The sequence below is a fragment of the Sminthopsis crassicaudata genome, chromosome 4 (assembly GCF_048593235.1).
Source record: "Sminthopsis crassicaudata isolate SCR6 chromosome 4, ASM4859323v1, whole genome shotgun sequence".
Classification (NCBI taxonomy): Eukaryota; Metazoa; Chordata; class Mammalia; order Dasyuromorphia; family Dasyuridae; genus Sminthopsis; species Sminthopsis crassicaudata.
The window spans coordinates 210,626,926-210,646,646 of record NC_133620.1 but is presented as its reverse complement, the minus strand read 5'-3'; the positions used below and the strand labels follow the sequence as shown (position 1 = coordinate 210,646,646).

Genomic DNA, 19,721 nt, shown 5'->3' with positions numbered 1-19,721 from the left:
CATGTACTTATTAATAGGTTAATTTATGTCACTCTTATTTACATAAATAGCTTATCACAACTACAAGATTATAAGCTCCATGAGAACAGGTATGAATCTTATTTTTCTACCTCCGAAGCTGATAGAAAAAACTGAGATCTATAATAGAAATTTGTGGGATTTTGCTCCTTATGATATTACTTTAAATGGTATTAGACATATTGATATCTTACCTGAAGGAAGGCAGGTTAATGATCATTCTACAGAATCTCCTGATGTCCTTTCTAGTTCTAAAGTTAGGAGTTCTAACACCTAGGGACTTAACTGAATTTTATTTTAATTTTAGTAAAGGTTCTAGAAGCAGAAAAAAAAAAATTATTAACTATTAGCATTTTATAATAATGCCTACTTTCTTTTCTTTGAGATATTTTCATCAAAATGTTTGGGCTCTCCAAGCCTTTAAGCTCTCTATCAGGAAGACAATAGAAGCTTTAAAATACAAGTATTTGTATATGTTTTTAATTCATTTTATTTCTGTAGACTTTTAGCTCAGATTCTACTGTTATTTGCTGATACACATAAAAAAAAAAAAAAAAAAAAAAAGATGTCAATTTCAATGATTGCCTTAAAGTACTTTCATGGAGAGTGACCTGGTAATGTTGATATAATTATTTTATAAAATTATTTTTTGCTATGTGAAAACTATATATATACATATACATATACATATACATATACATATACATATACATATATATATATATATATATATATACATATATATATATATATATATATATACATATATATACATATGTATATATATATATATATATATATATATATAAAGAATGAATAAAATAAGGCAAACCTTTATTTGGTTTTGCACTACAAATGCTCCTGGGATAATACTGGAGTGGTCAGAAAGACGGCCAATGTATAAGATCAATCCATGAAGTTCTTCAACTAATACAGAGGGAAGTTGGGCTTCCAAAGTCTCATATGGATGAACTGGAACATCATTCTCTGTCTCATGTATTCTCAAGTACCTGAAAACCCATAAGATACTGTTATCCATCACACATCAATCATACATGCATGTTAGGTCACAGAATTTTTTTTTTTTAAATGAGTCAGACATCTTACCTAAAGATGAAAATTTTCACATAATGAAGAAACATGACACATTGATGCCTAATATTGTTTGCTTCAGAGTGTAAGGCTGATGCCTGACCTGTAAATAAAGTAAGCATTATTAACCTCAAGAATTATCCTACAGAAAAGATTGATAGTGTCTCTTCCATCCCACTGCACCCTGCTCCCCTCTCACACAGTGAACTTATAGAAGTTTTAGGATCAATAAAATCTTGGCATTAATACTCTTCATAATTTATTCCCTTTCTTTGTTGTCTTCTGACAATTTACTTTACTACACTTACTTCATAATCCAGTGACACCAGTCTGCTTGAAATTCCTCAAACATATACTTCATCTAACATCTGTCTTTGAACTGACTGTTCCCCCAACTCCACATCATACCTGTAAAATCTTCTGTTTCCTTACCTCCATCTCCCTGGCTTTTTCATGACAACTCAAATCCCAGCTTCTTTAGAAGACCTGTCCCACAATAATTAATGTTTTCTCCTTTTAGATAACCTTCATCTACTCTTTATATATCTATGTATCTAGTTACTTGTATGTAAATTGATCTATCACTGCGTTTGGACAGTGGCAGTATTTTCCATTGTATCCAGTTCTTTTATAGGGTTAGATTATTTAATTTCCGATGGTCTAATCTAGTAAAGGGGCTATTCCAATCAATCAACCATAATTTGTTAAGCACCTATTACAAACCAAATATTGTTTTAGGCTCTGAGGATAAAGAGACTAAAGTAAAGCAATTCTTGCCTGATTCATTGTGGTAAACAGAGCACTGGACCTGGAATCAGAAATTAGTTCAAACTCTACCTCAGATATTGAGCAAGTCATTTAATTTCTTTTTTGCCTCCATTTTCTCAGCTTTAAAATTGAGATAAAAACAGCTCCTACCTACATTAAATGTTATGGAATATTATTGTTCCATAAAAAATGATCAGCAAAATGATTTCATAAAGGCCTGGAGAGATTTGCATGAACTAATGCTAAGTGAAATGAGCAGAATCAAGAGAACATTACATAGCAATAATCAATTCTGATGGAGATGGCTTTTTTCAACAGCAAGGTGATTCAGGACAATTCCAAAGCCCTTGTGCTGGAGAGAGCCATCTATACCCAGAGAGAGGACTGTGGGATTGGATGTACATCATAACATTTTTGCTATTGTTTACTTGCATTGTTTTATTTCTCTCTCTCTTTTTTTCCTTTTTGATCTGATTTTTCTTGTGCAGCATAATTACAGAAATATGTATAGAAGAAATGCACAGCTTATCATGTATTAGATTATTAGCCATCTAGAGGAGGGGAGTGGGGGGAAAGGAGGAAGAAAAATATTTGGAACACAAGATTTTATAAGGGTGAATGTTGAAAACTATCTACTCATGTTTTGGAAATAAAAAGCTTAAAAAAAGAAAAGAAATCTCAAACAAACAACAACAAAACCCCAGCAGGGTTTGGGTGAGTATCAAATGAAATATTTGTAAAGTGTTTAGGATGATCCACAACAAATAGTAAGTACCATATGTTTATTCCTTCCCCCTTTCTAACAAGTTCTATTTAAATGGATAAAGTATAACTTGCCCTGTTTTAAAATGGAAAATACTCCAATTCTCCAAGATAATGACAAACCAATTTGTTAGATATTCCTTTTAAAACTCTTGTTAACAAAATACAGAACTAGTCTCTTAACCTAACATTTTCCACATAGAATAAGATGGTTTGTGAGTATAATTATGACATCTCCAAAAGAAGTAATACTTGTTTAATTTTTTTAAAAAATTAAGACATAAGACTTTTAAATAGTGCTGATTGATTTCCAAATTAGCTTTTGCTTCTACAGACAATAACCATCTATGTACAAAACTGAATAATCTTGGTATAGATCCTAGGCTATTAATATTCTTTTAAAGCCTGTTTTATAACACTTCTGCCAGAATCAGACAATGGAACTGACAGGTGAAATTCTCATTGTAAAAATGTATAAACAGAGTTATGACTGCATTTTTAACTTATTTAGCACAGATTGCTTAGGCCTCCAGAGAGAGTAAATAGGAAGACAAGCATCTTCCTCTATACAGATGACCCAGGAGCAGCATTAAGAGGTACCTGAAGCTACTCATATCAGAAACAAATAAGTATTATCTATAATATAATAATTGTTGTATTTGGTATTAGGTAATTTTATTCCAATGATTGAATATATAAGTACTTGTTAGGAGCTAACATACCTAGGTAGAAAACAAAACAAAACAAAAAAACAAAACAAGGATACGGGCTTATTCAAAACGTAGATAGTCATAAGTAAGGTTCATAAATGGTCAAAGCAATGAATTATAAAAACATTTTCCCTTGAATTTTAAATAAAGAAAAATAACTTAATTTTGCCCATAAAGCTATATTCACTCTAATTTTTTTATTTCTATTTTTGGTACTACCTCCTCTCAGTCATGGAAGTTCAAATTTTCAAGGTCACCTTGGTACTTAGAAAGAATATTGAATTTGAAGCTGGTAAGTTGGATTGAAATTCTAATTCTATTACTTCTGTGACCTAAGCCTGGGTCTGTTTTCTCATCTATAACATGAGATTAGACTTAGTGACCTCAAAAGTTCCTAACTAGCTATAACTATCATGAGCCATCCTGGGGTCTCTTTTCCTTTCCCTCACCTACACTCCTATATGCAATTACATGCAAAGTTCTATCAACTCTTTTTCTATACCATCTACATTTGTTCCCATTTCTCTACTCATACAAGCACTATTCTAGTTCAACCTCTCACCACCTCTCACTTGGACTAGGACAATTTCTGTCCTCATCTTGTATTCTATAGGCAAGGACAACTGTAACAAGAAAACCTTAAGAATATGAATTGAGAATTTCTCTAAGTGTTTGAGCAAACTCTTAAGTATTTTTGAAAGCTTTGATACTATTCACTACCATGGCTCAACTCAAATCAAACTGGTCTCCAAAATTATCCTGATGGGGGTAAAGTCAAGATGGCAGAGAGAAACCAGGATTTTGCCTAAGTTCTCACCATTTCCACAAAAACAATGTTAAATCAAACCTCTGAACAGAATCTGGGGTAACAAAACTCACAAAAATTTACAGTGAAACAATTTTCCAGCTTACCTTCAGGACTTTAGCTTAAGGACTTCAGGAAAGATCTATTTCACTTGGCTAAAAGAGGACCAGGGCCCAGTACATTTGGGGAAATCTAGCAGGAGGCTATTAGCCACAGCACAGATCAGCAGTGGGTGCCTTTCAGTTCTGAATCAGTGTACTAATGGCTCAGCAAGACAGTTGTGATTCTTCAAATCCCAGTGCAAAGCCACCGAACTCCTGCACAACAGACAGGACCAGACCAGGCCAACCCAGCACAGGGCAATAGTTGGCAGCATTTCTGCCCGTACTCTAAGAGCAGAGATCAATTTTTTTAAAGAAGCAAAAAAAGCAAAAAGAAACCTGATCATATGCTGAGTGAAATTAGCAGAACCAGGAGATCATTACACACTTCAACAACAATACTGTATGAGGATGTATTTTATGGAAGTGGATATCTTCGAAAAAGTGAAGATCTGATTCAGTTCCAATTGATCAATTATGGACAGAATCAGCTACACCCAGAGAAGGAACACTGGGAAATGAATGTAAACTGTTTGCATTTTTGTTTTTCTTCCCAGGTTATTTTTACCTTCTGAATCCAATTCTTCCTGTGCAACAAGAAATTCAGTTCTGCACACATATATTGTATCTAGGATATACTATAACATATCTAACATGTATAAGATATCTAGGGGAAGAGGTGGAGGGAAGGAAGGGAAAAATTGGAACAGAAGTGAGTGCAAGGGATAATGTAAAAAGAAACTATGCAATGTACTGTTAAAAAAAAAAAAAGTTATAATTAAAAAAAATTTTTTTTAATTTAAAAAAAAAAGGAAAAAAAAAGGGACCTGATCATAGAAAGAAACAATGGTGACAAGAAAGATCAAAATGCAAACTCAGAAGAGAACAGCAATAGCAAAATGCTTATATATGTAGTCTTAAAGAGGAATATCAATTGGTCTCAAGCTCAAAAGGTTTTCTTAGAAAAGTTCAAAAGGATTTTAAAAATCAAGAGAGAAAGAAGAAAAATGAGAACTATGAAAAAAAAAGCCTAATAATCAAATTAATAAAAACCATATGATCATCTCAATAGATGCAGAAAAAGCATTTGATAAAATCCAACATCCATTCCTACTAAAAACTCTTGAGAGTATAGGAATAAATGGACTACTTAAAATAATCAAGAGCATATATTTAAAACCGTCAGTAAACATCATATGTAATGGCAATAAACTAGAACCTTTCCCTGTAAGATCAGGAGTGAAACAAGGTTGCCCACTATCACCATTACTATTCAATATAATACTAGAAATGCTAGCCTCGGCAATAAGAGCCAAGAAAGATTCAAGGAATTAGAGTAGGAAATGAGGAAATCAAACTATCACTCTTTGCAGATGACATGATGGTATACTTAGAGAACCCCAAAGACTCTGCTAAAAAGCTATTAGAAATAATTCAGAATTTTAGCAAAGTTGCAGGATACAAAATAAATCCATATAAATCCTCAGCATTCTTATATATCACCAACAAAACGCAACAGCAAGAGATACAAAGAGAAATTCCATTCAAAATAACGGTCGATAGTATAAAATATTTGGGAATATATCTACCAAAGGAAAGTCAGGAATTATATGAGCAAAATTATGAAATACTTGCCACAAAAATAAAGTCAGATTTAAATAACTGGAAAGACATTCAGTGCTCTTGGATAGGCCTAGCAAATATAATTAAGATGACAATACTCCCTAAACTAATCTATTTACTTAGTGCTATACCAATCAGACTCCCAAGAAACTATTTTAATGACCTAGAAAAAATAACAACAGAATTCAATTGGAACAACAAAAGGTCGAGAATTTCAAGGGAAGTAATGAAAAAAAAATTAAATGACGGTGGTCTAGCTGTACCTGATCTAGAACTGTATTATAAAGCAACAGTCACCAAAACCATTTGGTATTGGTTAAGAAATAGACTAGTTGATCAGTGGCATAGGTTAGGTCCACAGGGCAAGATAGTGAATAAAAATAGCAATCTAGTGTTTGACAAACCCAAAGATCCCAAATTTTGGGATAAGAATTCATTATTTGACAAAAACTACTGGGAAAACTGGAAATTAGTATGGCAGAAATTAGGCATGGACCCACATTTAATACCACACACTAACATAAGATCAAAATGGGTCCAAGATTTAGGCATAAAGAACGAAATCATAAATAAATTGGAGGAACATGGGATGGTTTACCTCTCAGACTTGTGGAGGAGGAAGGAGTTTATGTCCAAGGGAGAACTAGAGACCATTATTGATCACAAAATAGAAAATTTTGATTACATCAAATTAAAAAGCTTTTGTATAAACAAAACGAATGCAAACAAGATTAGAAGGGAAGTAACAAATTGGAAAAACATTTTTACAGTTAAAGGTTCTGATAAAGGCCTCATCTCCAAAATATACAGAGAATTGACTTTAATTTATAAGAAATCAAGCCATTCTCCAATTGATAAATGGTCAAAGGATATGAACAGACAATTTTCAGATGAGGAAATTCAAAATATTTTCACTCATATGAAAGAGTGTTCCAAATCACTATTGATCAGAGAAATGCAAATTAAGACAACTCTGAGATATCATTACACACCTGTCAGATTGGCTAAGATGACAGGAACACACACATAACGATGAATGTTGGAGGGGCTGTGGGAAAACTGGGACACTGATGCATTGTTGGTGGAGTTGTGAAAGAATCCAACCATTCTGGAGAACAATCTGGAATTATGCCCAAAAAGTTATCAAAATGTGCATACCCTTTGACCTAGCCATACTACTACTGGGCTTATATTCCAAGGAAATACTAAAAAAGGGAAAGGGACCTGTATGTGCCAAAATGTTTGTGGCAGCTCTTTTCATAGTGGCTAGAAACTGGAAGATGAATGGATGTCCATCAATTGGAGAATGGTTGGGTAAATTATGGTATATGAAGGTTTTGGAATATTATTGCTCTGTAAGAAATGACCAACAGGAGGAATATAGAGAAGCTTGGAGAGACTTACATGAACTGATGCTGAGTGAAATGAGCAGAACTAGGAGATCATTATACACTTCAACAATGATATTGTATGAGGATGTATTCTGATGGAAGTGGATATCTGTCCATCATTGATCATTTAGAACTGGATTAGACCTTCTCTATGTTGAAGATATCCACTCAACTGTGTAATGGCTATGAAAGCTGTGGTATATGTCTGGAATGGAATATTATTGTGCTATAAGAAATGACAAGCAGGATGACTCCAGAAAAATCTCAAGACTCACATGAAATAATGCATAGTGAAATGAATAGAGCCAGGAGAATGTTATGTCACAGCAATATTGTTTGATGGAAGAGCCATGAATGACTTGGCTATTCCCTACAATACAATAAACTAAAACAATCCCAAAGGAATAATAATGAAGCATACTATCTGCCTCCAGAGAAAGAACTGATATTGATTAAATATAAATTGAAGCATGCTATATTTCACTTTCTTTCATTTTTAAAATCTGCTTCTTGTACAAAATGAATAATGTGGAAATGTTTATATAATTGCACATATACAACTTATATCTGATTGCTTAACATCTCAAGGAAAGCAGAGGGTCAGAAGACAAGGAAAGAATCTGGAATGCAAAACTGTAAATCAGAATGTTAAAAATATTGAAAAAAAGATATTAAGTGTGACAAGACTATCTATATCATGATATCCCTATACAAATAACCTATATGACATACAACAATGCATTTCTAAGGTTTTATTGAACTTGACAGAACATTAAAGTCAAAGATGCAGTAGAGAAGGTTTTTGTTTGAGATACTGATCAGGCCCCTTCCAATTCTGAGAATCTATGAATATAAATCTGGACCCAAGTCCAATAACCTGTCCAAGACTACAATAATCACTCAGAAATGGGCTGCCTATAATGTCTTACTGCTTCATTCAAATAAACTGTTTTGTAGAATTCCCATTTCATTGATTCTAAGAGAAGGATAAATTAACTCCATAAATAATGATGTCTATATAAATAAAACTTACCTGGTTACATAAACACTGATTAAATACTGAAAAACAGTATCTCTCTCACACCACTAATGATGGGGGAAAGGCCCTCAAAATTCCAAACTGTATTGATTCATTAGTCAATGAAACTGCATAAGTAGTACATTAAAAAGTACACAAATAAGAATAAAAATAATAAGTACAATAAGTACAAATATAGTTCAGAAAAAATAACAACATAATAAATCAAAAGCTTTTAGAGTATAAAGTCTACATATCATGCATTGTGTCTTCAAGAAAAGAAGGTTAACAGGTCCTAGACAAAGCAAGCACTACAAAACAACACAAAAAAATAAAACTGATCTTTAGCAATAAGGAAATGACTGGTTACTGGTGTGCAAGTCATTTCCAAATTAGGTGTCTTTGCAATCAGGCCCCCAAGCCTTTCTATGAAATAAGAATCCTTTCTTTTTATTCTGAATATTCTTCCAGCTTGCCTGGACATTACATTTTAGCACTAGTTCTCTGGAGGATCTCGGGATGGGCCTTGGTCTCAGCAGGATAGTCACAAGGATAGTCAGGAATATAATCTAAAGTTTTTATTCTCACAGATAGCTTCCATGACAATCAATATCTATGCAGTGTGAAGAAACCTGAAGGCAGATTCCCAGTGTGTTGGGAAGACATACATAAGGGGTACAAATTATGAGAGGAGCTCACAGTTGATCATTTGATGCAGACAGGGCATGCATTGGATTTGGAATCAAATAGTCTTCAATTAAAATTCAAACTCCAGCACTGTGACACTGGGCAAACTACTTAAAATCATTTTGCTTGAGTTTCTCTATTTTTAAAATAGGAGAGCTCACCTGAATGACCTCTCAGGTCTCTTTCAGCTCTTAAGCTATATATGATCTTATGACATTTCAAAGAATTAGTAATAATTCTTATTACTATTATTTTTCATGAGTAGCAAGTCGCAAAGATAAATTTTGAGAGCCTGAAGTTAATTAACAACTAGTTGTAAGTCCTGCTCTTCTCTTATTCCTCTATTATTTTTCCAGAATCAAAAAAAAGGCCCTTGGTCCATGACATCATTACGAAGGTTCTAGACACTTGGTCCATGAGTTTATTAAAAAGAGGTACTAAATCACTAATTTTGGAAGGGATGTATGTCTCCACCATTAAGAAAAAAAGTACTTTTCTCAAGCAAGTGAAATAAATTATTAGAAACAAAGTCATAAGTTGATTTATCTAAAGATAGGAAGATGTTTTGCAATCAAAAGGAATACCACTAAAATTGAAAGAAAAATACCGACAAAGAAATTTTTTTTCAATAAATTTATATGATGAAAATCTGGATTTCAGAAATAAGAAATAACTGCTACACATCTATATGGCACACTCCCCAGTGGATCAACTATCAAGGAATGAAACATTTTTTAAGGAAGATATGTAAGCTATTAATAATGAAATGAATAAAAAGCTCAAATCCCCTAATATTCAGAAAACCGAAATCAGATGACCCTAAAATCCCACATTATAGCTACTAGAATGGCAAAAAATAGAAAAAATTATAAAAACTAGATGTTGACAGGGCTACAGGGAAAGTAGATATTCTAATATAATTTTGAAGCATAATATAGCAACAAATAAGTAACAAAAAAAAGATCAAATCCCTTAATTCAGAAATTCTATTCTTAAGGCTTTTATCCTAAAATATCACAGAAGGAAGAAAAAAAGGACTTATCTGTACAAAACATTCCCAGATATTTGATTTAAAACAGTAAAAAACTGGAAATATCAATATGCTTAGTAATTATAGAATCATTCCATTATTATTAAAGTTATCTACTATCTAGTGCAGGTATATTTATACCATATTCAATTAGTGTTTAAATACAGAACATTTGCTGTATTGTCCTCCCAAATTGAAATAACAAATAATTTATTTTCATAAATAAGTAATATTTAATAATAATAATTAATAATTATATTTAATTAATGATTTAAAATTTTTTTTTACTATTAAGACAAGTCAAAAAACATTTTAAGCTACAGCTCTGTCTGCAGTATTCTACAAGCATTAAAAATAAAAAGAAAGACCAAAAGACAATAATAAAACAAAAAGTGGCCTCTATTTCAATGATTTATTTTCTTCAGTGATAGACATTATAATGATGAAAACCAACAACTCTTTTACATCTTAATAAAGACTCTTCATGAGTTGTTGTGTCCAAAAAATAAATTATAGTAAGGCCAAAAAGATGCTCCTTTCTGTATTTAGCTAGGCTAGTCACCAAATAAGAAATATGCTCAAAAAAACAAAACAAAAAAAAAACCCTAAAATTGGAACCTTTCCAGTGTGCAAAGATTTTGCCAGAGCTTTCACCCCTCTGGTCTGGGCTCAGAGATAGCTTAGATTCCTTTTACATTTTACAATGAGGCACAGAGGTAAGTTTCTAAGAGTGTCCATTCTATATGTAGAATATAGGCTTTTTTGCACTTTGCTTTCACAGGAGACAGTAGAAGACAACTACCTTATCTAAATAATTTGCCCTTCTATTTCCCAGCTTGTCTTCTTTGCATCAAATGCTTCAATTACTTTTGCTTCTCAAATTCAGTTCTAGACGCTAACACAATAAAAAATCCAGGGGGAAAAAAAGATTAAGACAATATATGCATGATATTTCCCTTATCGTTGAAGAGCTAAATAATGCAGTAAATAGAGCACCAGGTCTGGGGTCAGAAAGACCTGAAATCAAACTCATTCACTTAATTTTTACCTTTAATTTTCCACATCTTTAAAATGGAAATAATACCACCTATCTCTCAGAGTGGTTGCATTTTTTGTAAAGTACTTAGCATAGTACCTGGCCTATAGATCTCCCTCCAATTTTCCCTCTCTTCCTTTCTTCCTTCCTCTGAATTAAAAAAAAAAAAAAAACTTTTTTCATTTGTTTTTTCATAATAAAGAAACTAGATGTCAGTTATTTTTCATCTTCTAGTTCTCCAAACTGAGAATGGGAATTCCACTACTCTATAATAATAAAACCCTAATTTGAAAAAAAAAAAATTCTAGAAATCTCATATTATTTAGTAGTAATGATTTTTGCTACATTTAAAACACATTTTAAACTTACCCAAATCACAGGTAGTCTGTAATAGTGTTTCCAATTTGTAAATTTGTTGCCTGTTTTAAGTAAAAGGAAAAAGCCACTTCAGATAGTTTATATGATAGAAAAGCTATTATGCAAAACTCCAAATATATTAATATAGATTACACAGCTCCTCTTACATTTCTATCACATTTTTCTTTTTTGAAAATTTTAAATGAAGATCTCATAAATTAACAGTGTCTATTAAGTATTTAGGGAACATAATCAGTGTATGATCTTTAAAGGATCATTTCAAGCAATGAAGTTTTCCTTTAAGATACATAATTCTATCTCTTTCAACTCATAATCTGGCTCTTCTTAGAAATTCTATAAAACATTCTGTACAAGATAATGTAACATCATTTCCCATTAACAATATGAGATTATGTTTGTCCTAAATGTACCTATAAAACTTTTACATGCCAAATGGTAAGGGGAAAAAAACAATTATACAACAAATGTACTGGGTATGGTGGATAAAAAGAAACAGTCAAGTCTTAACTCTCCTACATACTAGTTAGTTATATCACCATGAATGTAGTCACCTAACTTCTCAGTACATTAGTCAACTCTCTCAGACCAGAAGTTTATTTGCATTCCTAGAGTTTTTATATCTTACCATAGTAAGGTTTGTATCAAATAGGACAGCAGTATTTTTTTGAGCAGAAGATAATAGTTTATTACACATAATTATCATTACAAATATACTAAATATTCTTCTTATATTAATTCCCTTGAGATCCACAACCAAAACCCTCTGAAATAAGCTCTATAGATATTATATCTACTTTATAGATGAAGAAGTGAACACAGAGAATTTATGTGATTTGACCATGTTTACTTAGCAATTAAGAATGGAAGGCAGGATCTAAATGGATTAAGCATTTTCTCTATTACATAGGCCTTCACTTAAGGCACTACTAACTTAAGATGCCAAAACCTAACACAATACCCCTACCTCAATTAAACTAGCATTATCTCCAAGAACAGTCAACATAATCCCTCCCCACACTTTTAGAAAATTTAGTATCACATGATTATTGGAATAGACTACAAATTACAACCAATCATATGTTTTGTAGGTGGGAAAAAAACCAAAACCTGGACAGATGATTTACAGGATACAAGTTGTGAAATAGAAAATACAATACCAGCAAATATAAAGGACTATAATGAATAGATTTTTTAAAGAAACACATTAAAAAGATGATTCAGTCTTTTATTAGAAGATAAATAAGATAAATAATACAGATCACTGATCTCACAAACAAGACTACTATATATCTTAATCTTACTTTAAAACTTTCAAAATAAGTTCTATAATTTTTTGTCTTCTAAAGTAGTAGGTTTATCACTACTGCTCACTGATGCTATTCCCTCCATCCCCCCCCCCAAAAAAAACAAACAAATATACCTGCATAAGGAAAAGAGGTCTTTAGGAGAATTCACTAATGCAATTTCAGTCACCCACTGGAATCCAAAGAGTTCCACTATATCCTCTTCAAAGTTGGTTGGTAAAGGGTCCAAGCAAAGTAACAATCTGAAATTGAAACATTTGGATTCAGGCACACATAGGCTTGTGGGATATACATCAAAGAAATTACTGTGCTACATGCTGTATAGTATGACATTAGTCTACTCAATATCATCTTTTCTGTTCCTAAAACAGAGCATGCTATCTCTTGATTTCATTTTTGCAATTTATCTTCCATGCATGAAATGCTCTCCCTCTCCTTCTGTGTCTTCTGACTTCATTCAAGTCTCATTTAAAATCTTACATTCTCTAAGAAGTCTTTCCCAGTTTTCCTTAATCTTAGTGTCTTCCCTCTGAGATTAACTTTAACTTATCCTATCTATATCTATATATAGATGTATATAGATATATCATTAGTACATAGCTTTTTGCATGTTGTCTAGGCTGTTATAGTGAATTCTTTGAGATAAGGGACATTTTTTTTTTCTTTCCTTATATCCCTAAGGTTAGCACAGTTGCTGGAACATAGTGGGCACTTACTTAATAAATAGTTGATTTATTGACAGATTGACAATAAAACATCTATTGTAAACCAACCATATCAAAGTTTCTGAAAGTGAGAGAAAAATAAACGTAATATGACCCCCTTCCCTCAAGCTTATAAACTATCAAGCAACAAAGTATTCACCTCACAAACTAATAACAAAAAATTATAATAAAAGTACCCTAGATAATACAGAACCTGGTGAGTTGTAGGTCAATGTCTCTCTCATAAACAGTCATCTTTAAAAAAACAGAATTAGGTCACAACATACTCTCCTGGTTAAAGAAAACAAATCCTGATCTTTTCAGGAAGTGTTATTTGACTTTGAAATCTAATTAAAAATCATTTTGAGCAAAATCCATTGAATAAAGTCATTGATCACATTGGAATAAATGCATGTCAACTATGAAAAGTTATATGCCAAATAAAAGAGACCCAAGGAAAAAATACTTTTCAAAAAAATATTTTCTCAATAGTATTTATCAAATATATGTAAAGATCGTTTTCAACATTTGTTTTTGTAATAGTTTTCAACATTTGTTTTTGTAAAACTTTGTATTCCAAATTTTTCTCCCTCCCTGCCTCTCCCCCTCCCCTTCCCCAAAACAGCAAACAATCTGATATAGATTAAATATGTGCTATCCTTTTAAACACATTTCCATATTTGTCAAGTTGTGCAATAAATATCAGAAGAAAAAAAAAAAAAGGGAAGAAAAAAACCCAAAAAAGGTTAAAAAGTTAAAAATACTGTTTCAATCCACATTCAATTTCCATAGTTCTCTTTGGATGTGATTAACCTTTTCTCAAGTCTATAGGAATTGCCTTGGGAAGAGCCAAGCCCATCATAGTTGATCTCCACATAATCTTATTACTGTATACAATCTTCTGACTCTACTTACTTTACTTAGCTTCAGTTCCATAAACTCTTCCCAGGCTTTCCTAAATTAGCCAGCTCATAATTTCTTATAGAACAGTAACATTCCATTATCTCCAAATCCCATAATTTATTCAGCAATTCCATAATTCATAGGCACATACTCAATTACAAAGAAACTTGCCATAAACATCCTTGTACTTTTGGGTCTTTTATACCCTTTTTTATTATCTATTTGGAATACAGACCTAATAATGAGATGGCTGGATCAAAAACAGTTTCAAATTGCTTGGCAGAACAAATGGATCATTTCACAACTCTACCAACAATGCATTAGTGTTCCATTTTTCTCACTTTCCCTCCAACATTTATCATTATCTTTTCTGGTCACCTTAGTCAACCTGAGAGATGTGAAGTGTTACCTCAGTTGTCTTAAATTGCATTTTTCTAATCGACAGTGATTTAGAACATTTTTTCATATGACTAGAAATAGCTTTAATTTCACTTGAAAATTGTTCATATCCTTTGACCATTTATCAGTTGTGGAATAATTTGAATTCTTGTAAATTTGAGTCAGTTCTCTAATCTATTTTAGAAATGAGGCTTTTATCAGAAACAGCATTCTGCTCCCCTTCTATTCCTGACTACATCAGTTTTGTTTGTGCAAATCTTTTAAATTTAAAATAATCAAAATTATTTATTTTGCATTTTATATTGTTTTCTAGTTCTTTTGTCATAAATTCTTCCCTACTCCTTAGATCTAACAGGTAGACTATCCCTTTCTCTACTAACTTGCTTCTAGTATCATCCTTTATGTTTAAATCATGAATCCATTTTGACTTTATCTTAGTATAGGGTGTTAGATACTGGTCAATGCCTAGTTTCTGCGATACTATTTTCCAATTTTCCTAGCAATTTTGGTCAAATAATGAGTTCTTATCGCAGAAGCTAGAGTCTTTAAAGTTATTAAACATTAGATTATTAGTCATTGACTATTGTGTCTTTTGTACTTAACTTATTTCACTGATGCTCGACTTTATTTTTTAGCCAATACCAAATGATTTTTATGATCAAATGGATGATGATATTAATAAGTAGATTATTAAGTAAAATTGTTATTTTTATTATATTAGCTCAGCCTATCCATGAGCAATTAATATTTTTCCCATTGTTTAGCTCTAACTATATATGTGTGAAAAGTGTTTTGTAATTGTATTTGTACAATTCCTGGCATTGTTTTGGCAGATAGACTCCCACATACACAAATGTCAGTGATTTATGTGGGTTTATTTTATACTCAGCAACTTGCTAAAGTTTCTAGTAGTTTTTTAGTTGATTCTCTAGGACTCTCTAAATGTACCATCATATCATCTGCAAAATGTGATAGTTTTCTTTCTTCATTACCTACTCTAATGACTTCAATTTCTTTTTCTTTTCTTATTGCTAAAGTTAACATTTCTGGTACAATGGTGAATAGTGGTGATAATGAGGAATTTTATTTCATCTCCTTATTGGGAACACTTCTAGCTTATCCCCATTATATATAATGCTTGATTGAGGCTTTTAGATAGATGCTACTTATTAAAAACAAAAACAAAAAATCAAAAAACTCCATTTATTCTTATGCTCTCTAGTTTTGGGGGAAAAAAAACTTTTTAAAACTATAATGCAGAATAAAGCAGACTATTTTGATCACATGAATTTAAAAAGTTTTTGCCCAATCAAAACCAAATCAACTGAAATTACAAAGGAAACAACATTTTTGCCAATTAGTTTTTTCTATTAAAGATCACATTTCCAAGATATACAAAGAACTGACTCACATAAGAATAATATGATGCAAATGATAAGTGGTCAAAGGATATAAAGAGACAGGTACCAAGGAGAGAAACCTAAACTATTAATAACCATACCCAAAACAAAAAAAAAATGTTCTAAATCAATAATAGAGAAATAAAAATAAAGAGCAACTCTGATTCCAACTCTGGCAAAGATGACAAAAAAAAATAAAAAAAAAGAAAATGACAAATGTTAGAAGGGAAGGGTTACAGGAAAACGGTTAGAGTAGCTATGAATTGATAGCAATTTTGGAAACCAATTTGGAAATATGCTCCCAAATTCACTAAAATGTGCATAGACTTTGATCCAGTGACACCACTAATAGGCCTATACTCCAAAGAGATCAAAGACAGAGTAAAAAGGTAAAAAATGCAAAAAATATTTATAATAGAAATGAATTGGAAACTTAGAAGGCACCTATTACTTGGAGAATGGCTGAGCAAATTATACTATATGAATATAATAGAATACTATTGTACTACAGGAAATGATAGGGATGGATTCAGAGTGATGAGGAGTGAAGTGAACCTGAACCAGGAGAACAATTTATAGGACTACAGTGACAAGACAAACAATTCTGAAAGACTTAAGTACTCTGATCAATGAATGCTGTGATTAACTACAATACCACAGGACTGCGGTGACTGACTCAAGATGAAGTATGAGAAATATATTTTTGGACATGACCAAATTGGGAATTTGTTTTACTTGGCAATACATGTTTTTACAAGGATTTTGTTTTTCAAAAGGGGGGAAACCAGTGGAAGGAGAGAAAATAAATGTTTGCTAAAGAATACAAATAAAAGAAAAAGTGTAACCATAAAATAACAAGTTAAATTTCTGAATTAAGTTTGTGGCAGCCCTCTTTGTGGTGGCCAGAAACTGGAACCTGAGTGGATGCCCATCAATTGGAGAATGGCTGAATAAATTGTGGTATATGAATATTATGGAATATTATTATTCTGTAAGAAATGACCAACAGGATGATTTCAGAGAGGCCTAGAGAGACTTACATGAACTGATGCTGAGTGAAATGAGTAGGACCAGGAGATCATTATATACTTCAACAACAATACTATATGATGATCAATTCCGATGGACGTGGCCCTCTTCAACAATGAGATGAACCAAATCACCTCCAATAGAGCAGTAATGAACTGAACCAGCTTCACTCAGTGAAAGAACTATAGGAGATGACTATGAACCACTACATAGAATTCCCAGTCCCTCTAATTTTGTCCACCTGCATTTTGGATTTCCTTCACAGGCTAATTGTACACTATTTCAAAGTCTGACTCTTTTTGTACAGCAAAACAACTGTTTGGACATGTATACATCTATTGTATTTAATTTATACTTTAACATATTTAACATGTATTGGTCAACCTGCCATCTGGGGGGGTGGGAGGAGGGGAAAAATTAGAACAAAAGGTTTGGCAATTGTCAATGCTGTAAATTTACCCATGCATATATCTGGTAAATAAAAACTATTTTTAAAAAAATTTCTGAATTAATCAGCAAACTGAAAGCAATTTCAAAAGAGATCCAAAATGGTGGGCAATGAAAATAGCTTTGTGAAAGTATTACCTCAAAATTCAAAATTCATGTGAATGTATAAATTTCATGTGCATAAAAAATTCATTTATTTTCTACCTCTCTCTCTCTCTATATATATATGTATATATACATGGATAAGCATGCACATGCATACAGCCTGAAATTGTATATACACACATGTATATAGAGCCACAAAGTGAATGTGAACATACATAGAAAAAAAATATCATATCCTAAACAAAGAGATTATATGTGATTCTATCTGTATATACAAATGTGTGTATATGCTATATGTATGTAATGCTATATATATATGTATATATACATATATATATATATATGTGAATGAAAAAAGTGAGGAGAAAAAAATCAAAAAATGTCAAAGTAATATTCAAAGGATGTTCCATTTTAATATATGTAACTTTTTTAATATAACTAATAGAGACCATTCAGAAAAGAACACCACATGTCAGCTATTTATTCTCCTGAACCACCTTAGGGATGCTCTCACTAAGAAGCCAAAAACTCAGAATGTAAGTGTTATGAGGCCTACCTAAGTGAAGGGATCTGGAAAATCCAATTCAAACTCTTCCTTTACAAATGGAGAAACTGAGTCTATTTCTTAAGCAGGACCAAATCTGGAGCGAAATAATACCATAATTTCATCAACTCTATCAATTAGTCGTCCACTACAGTGCCATGAATGAACAAATTCCAGTTCTTACCTCTTCAAAGATCCACTTGCTAGGTGGGAATCCGGAGAAAAGCTCTTCCTTCCCTCCGAGGCACAAGAAAAGCAGGGGGGTCTACACCACTCCGTCTCGAGCTCCAGCTCCAAACTTTCAGTAAGGAATGAAACCGCCTCCTGGGGGCCATCCATTGCTTAGAGGATTCTCTGAAATAAGTTTGGGGTAGCTATGGTTTTAATCGGCTCAAGCAGTTAGTGTTAACTGGGGGAATGAAAGGGGATAGCAAGCAGGGTTTCCTCCGAAGTGACTTTCCAAACTGGGTGACAGAGTCAAACTATGGAGCAACCAGTTTTCTTCTCAGTAAAACGTGTTTAGGAGGGTTGTAGCAGACAACTGTCTTACGTCCCTTCCACTATTTCTGGCCTAGCAAAACAGGAGGGGATGAAACAGCAAAAAGGGGGAGGGGAAAAGAGGGGGCGGGGAGGTTCGGCCTTGGGCACCCCCACCTCTCAGTTTCTCAGGGGCGCCTATCTAGTACAGCGCAGAGGGGTTGGGGCGTGGAGGGGAAGGGAAGCTACCGCTGGCATAAGGAGGGGACCGGGGAACCAGTACCTGGCCACCCAGCACTACACCGGCCGCTCCGCTCAATGCCGGAGTGGGGCTCACCCAGGCCGGAACAAGTGAAATTCCCGCCACCAGGAGCTCGCGCGCCAAGAAGGAGGCGGGGCTTAGCTGGACAGCATGCCCGCCCCGCCCCAAGCTTAGACTGGCTCCTCCTTGCTCGCAAACTCAGGGCGTCCCAAGTAGGCAGTTGGGAAAACCGGAAGATCTCGCGAGAGCGAGTCTCCCGGGAACTCCTTTCCGGCCTTCCCATTGAATGAGAGTGACGACAATTAATGGACTGGGGGAGGAGCTGCGACTGGAAATTGAATGAGTTACGCATGCGCAGTTACAAATACTTCCACCACTTTTTATGCCTCTACCTGATAGAATCCTGTGAGTGAACTTAAGATTAGTTTAAGGTCTCTCCCCTCCTTACTTCTGTTATTCCCGCCTTAAATTTAAGCGCTTTTTTTTCTCTTGGAATTTAAGACCATAGGTTTAGATCTGGAAGGAACCTTGTTCAATGTCCAGTCTCTTTAGTCATGTAGGATTTTTCGCGAGCTTATTTGGAGTTTTCTTGGCAAAAATAGCGTAATGGCGTGCCATTTCCTCCTCCAGCTCATTTTACAGGAAAGGAAAATGAGACAAGTATCATACCCAGTGACATATTTCTAGTAAGAGTCTAAGGTGGGATTTGAACTTAGAAAAAGGTCTTC

The 19,721-nt window shown here is 33.3% G+C and overlaps 1 protein-coding gene across 2 annotated transcripts in view; it reads right to left on the bottom strand.

Annotated features, from left to right (window-relative positions):
* Positions 1–19,214, bottom strand: part of MMS22L (MMS22 like, DNA repair protein) — a 156,586-nt gene extending 137,372 nt beyond the window's left edge. For both annotated transcript variants that reach the window (XM_074310240.1, XM_074310241.1), the window contains exons 1-6: positions 19,015–19,214; positions 18,439–18,608; positions 12,840–12,965; positions 11,411–11,460; positions 1,126–1,213; positions 851–1,028 (exon numbers count right to left, since the gene is read on the bottom strand). In XM_074310240.1, the coding sequence (XP_074166341.1) occupies positions 851–1,028; positions 1,126–1,213; positions 11,411–11,460; positions 12,840–12,965; positions 18,439–18,593 (597 nt within the window). In that variant the 5' untranslated portion in view covers positions 18,594–18,608; positions 19,015–19,214. The remainder of the gene's footprint in view (positions 1–850; positions 1,029–1,125; positions 1,214–11,410; positions 11,461–12,839; positions 12,966–18,438; positions 18,609–19,014) is intronic.
* Between the last annotated feature and the right edge of the window lie 507 nt (positions 19,215–19,721).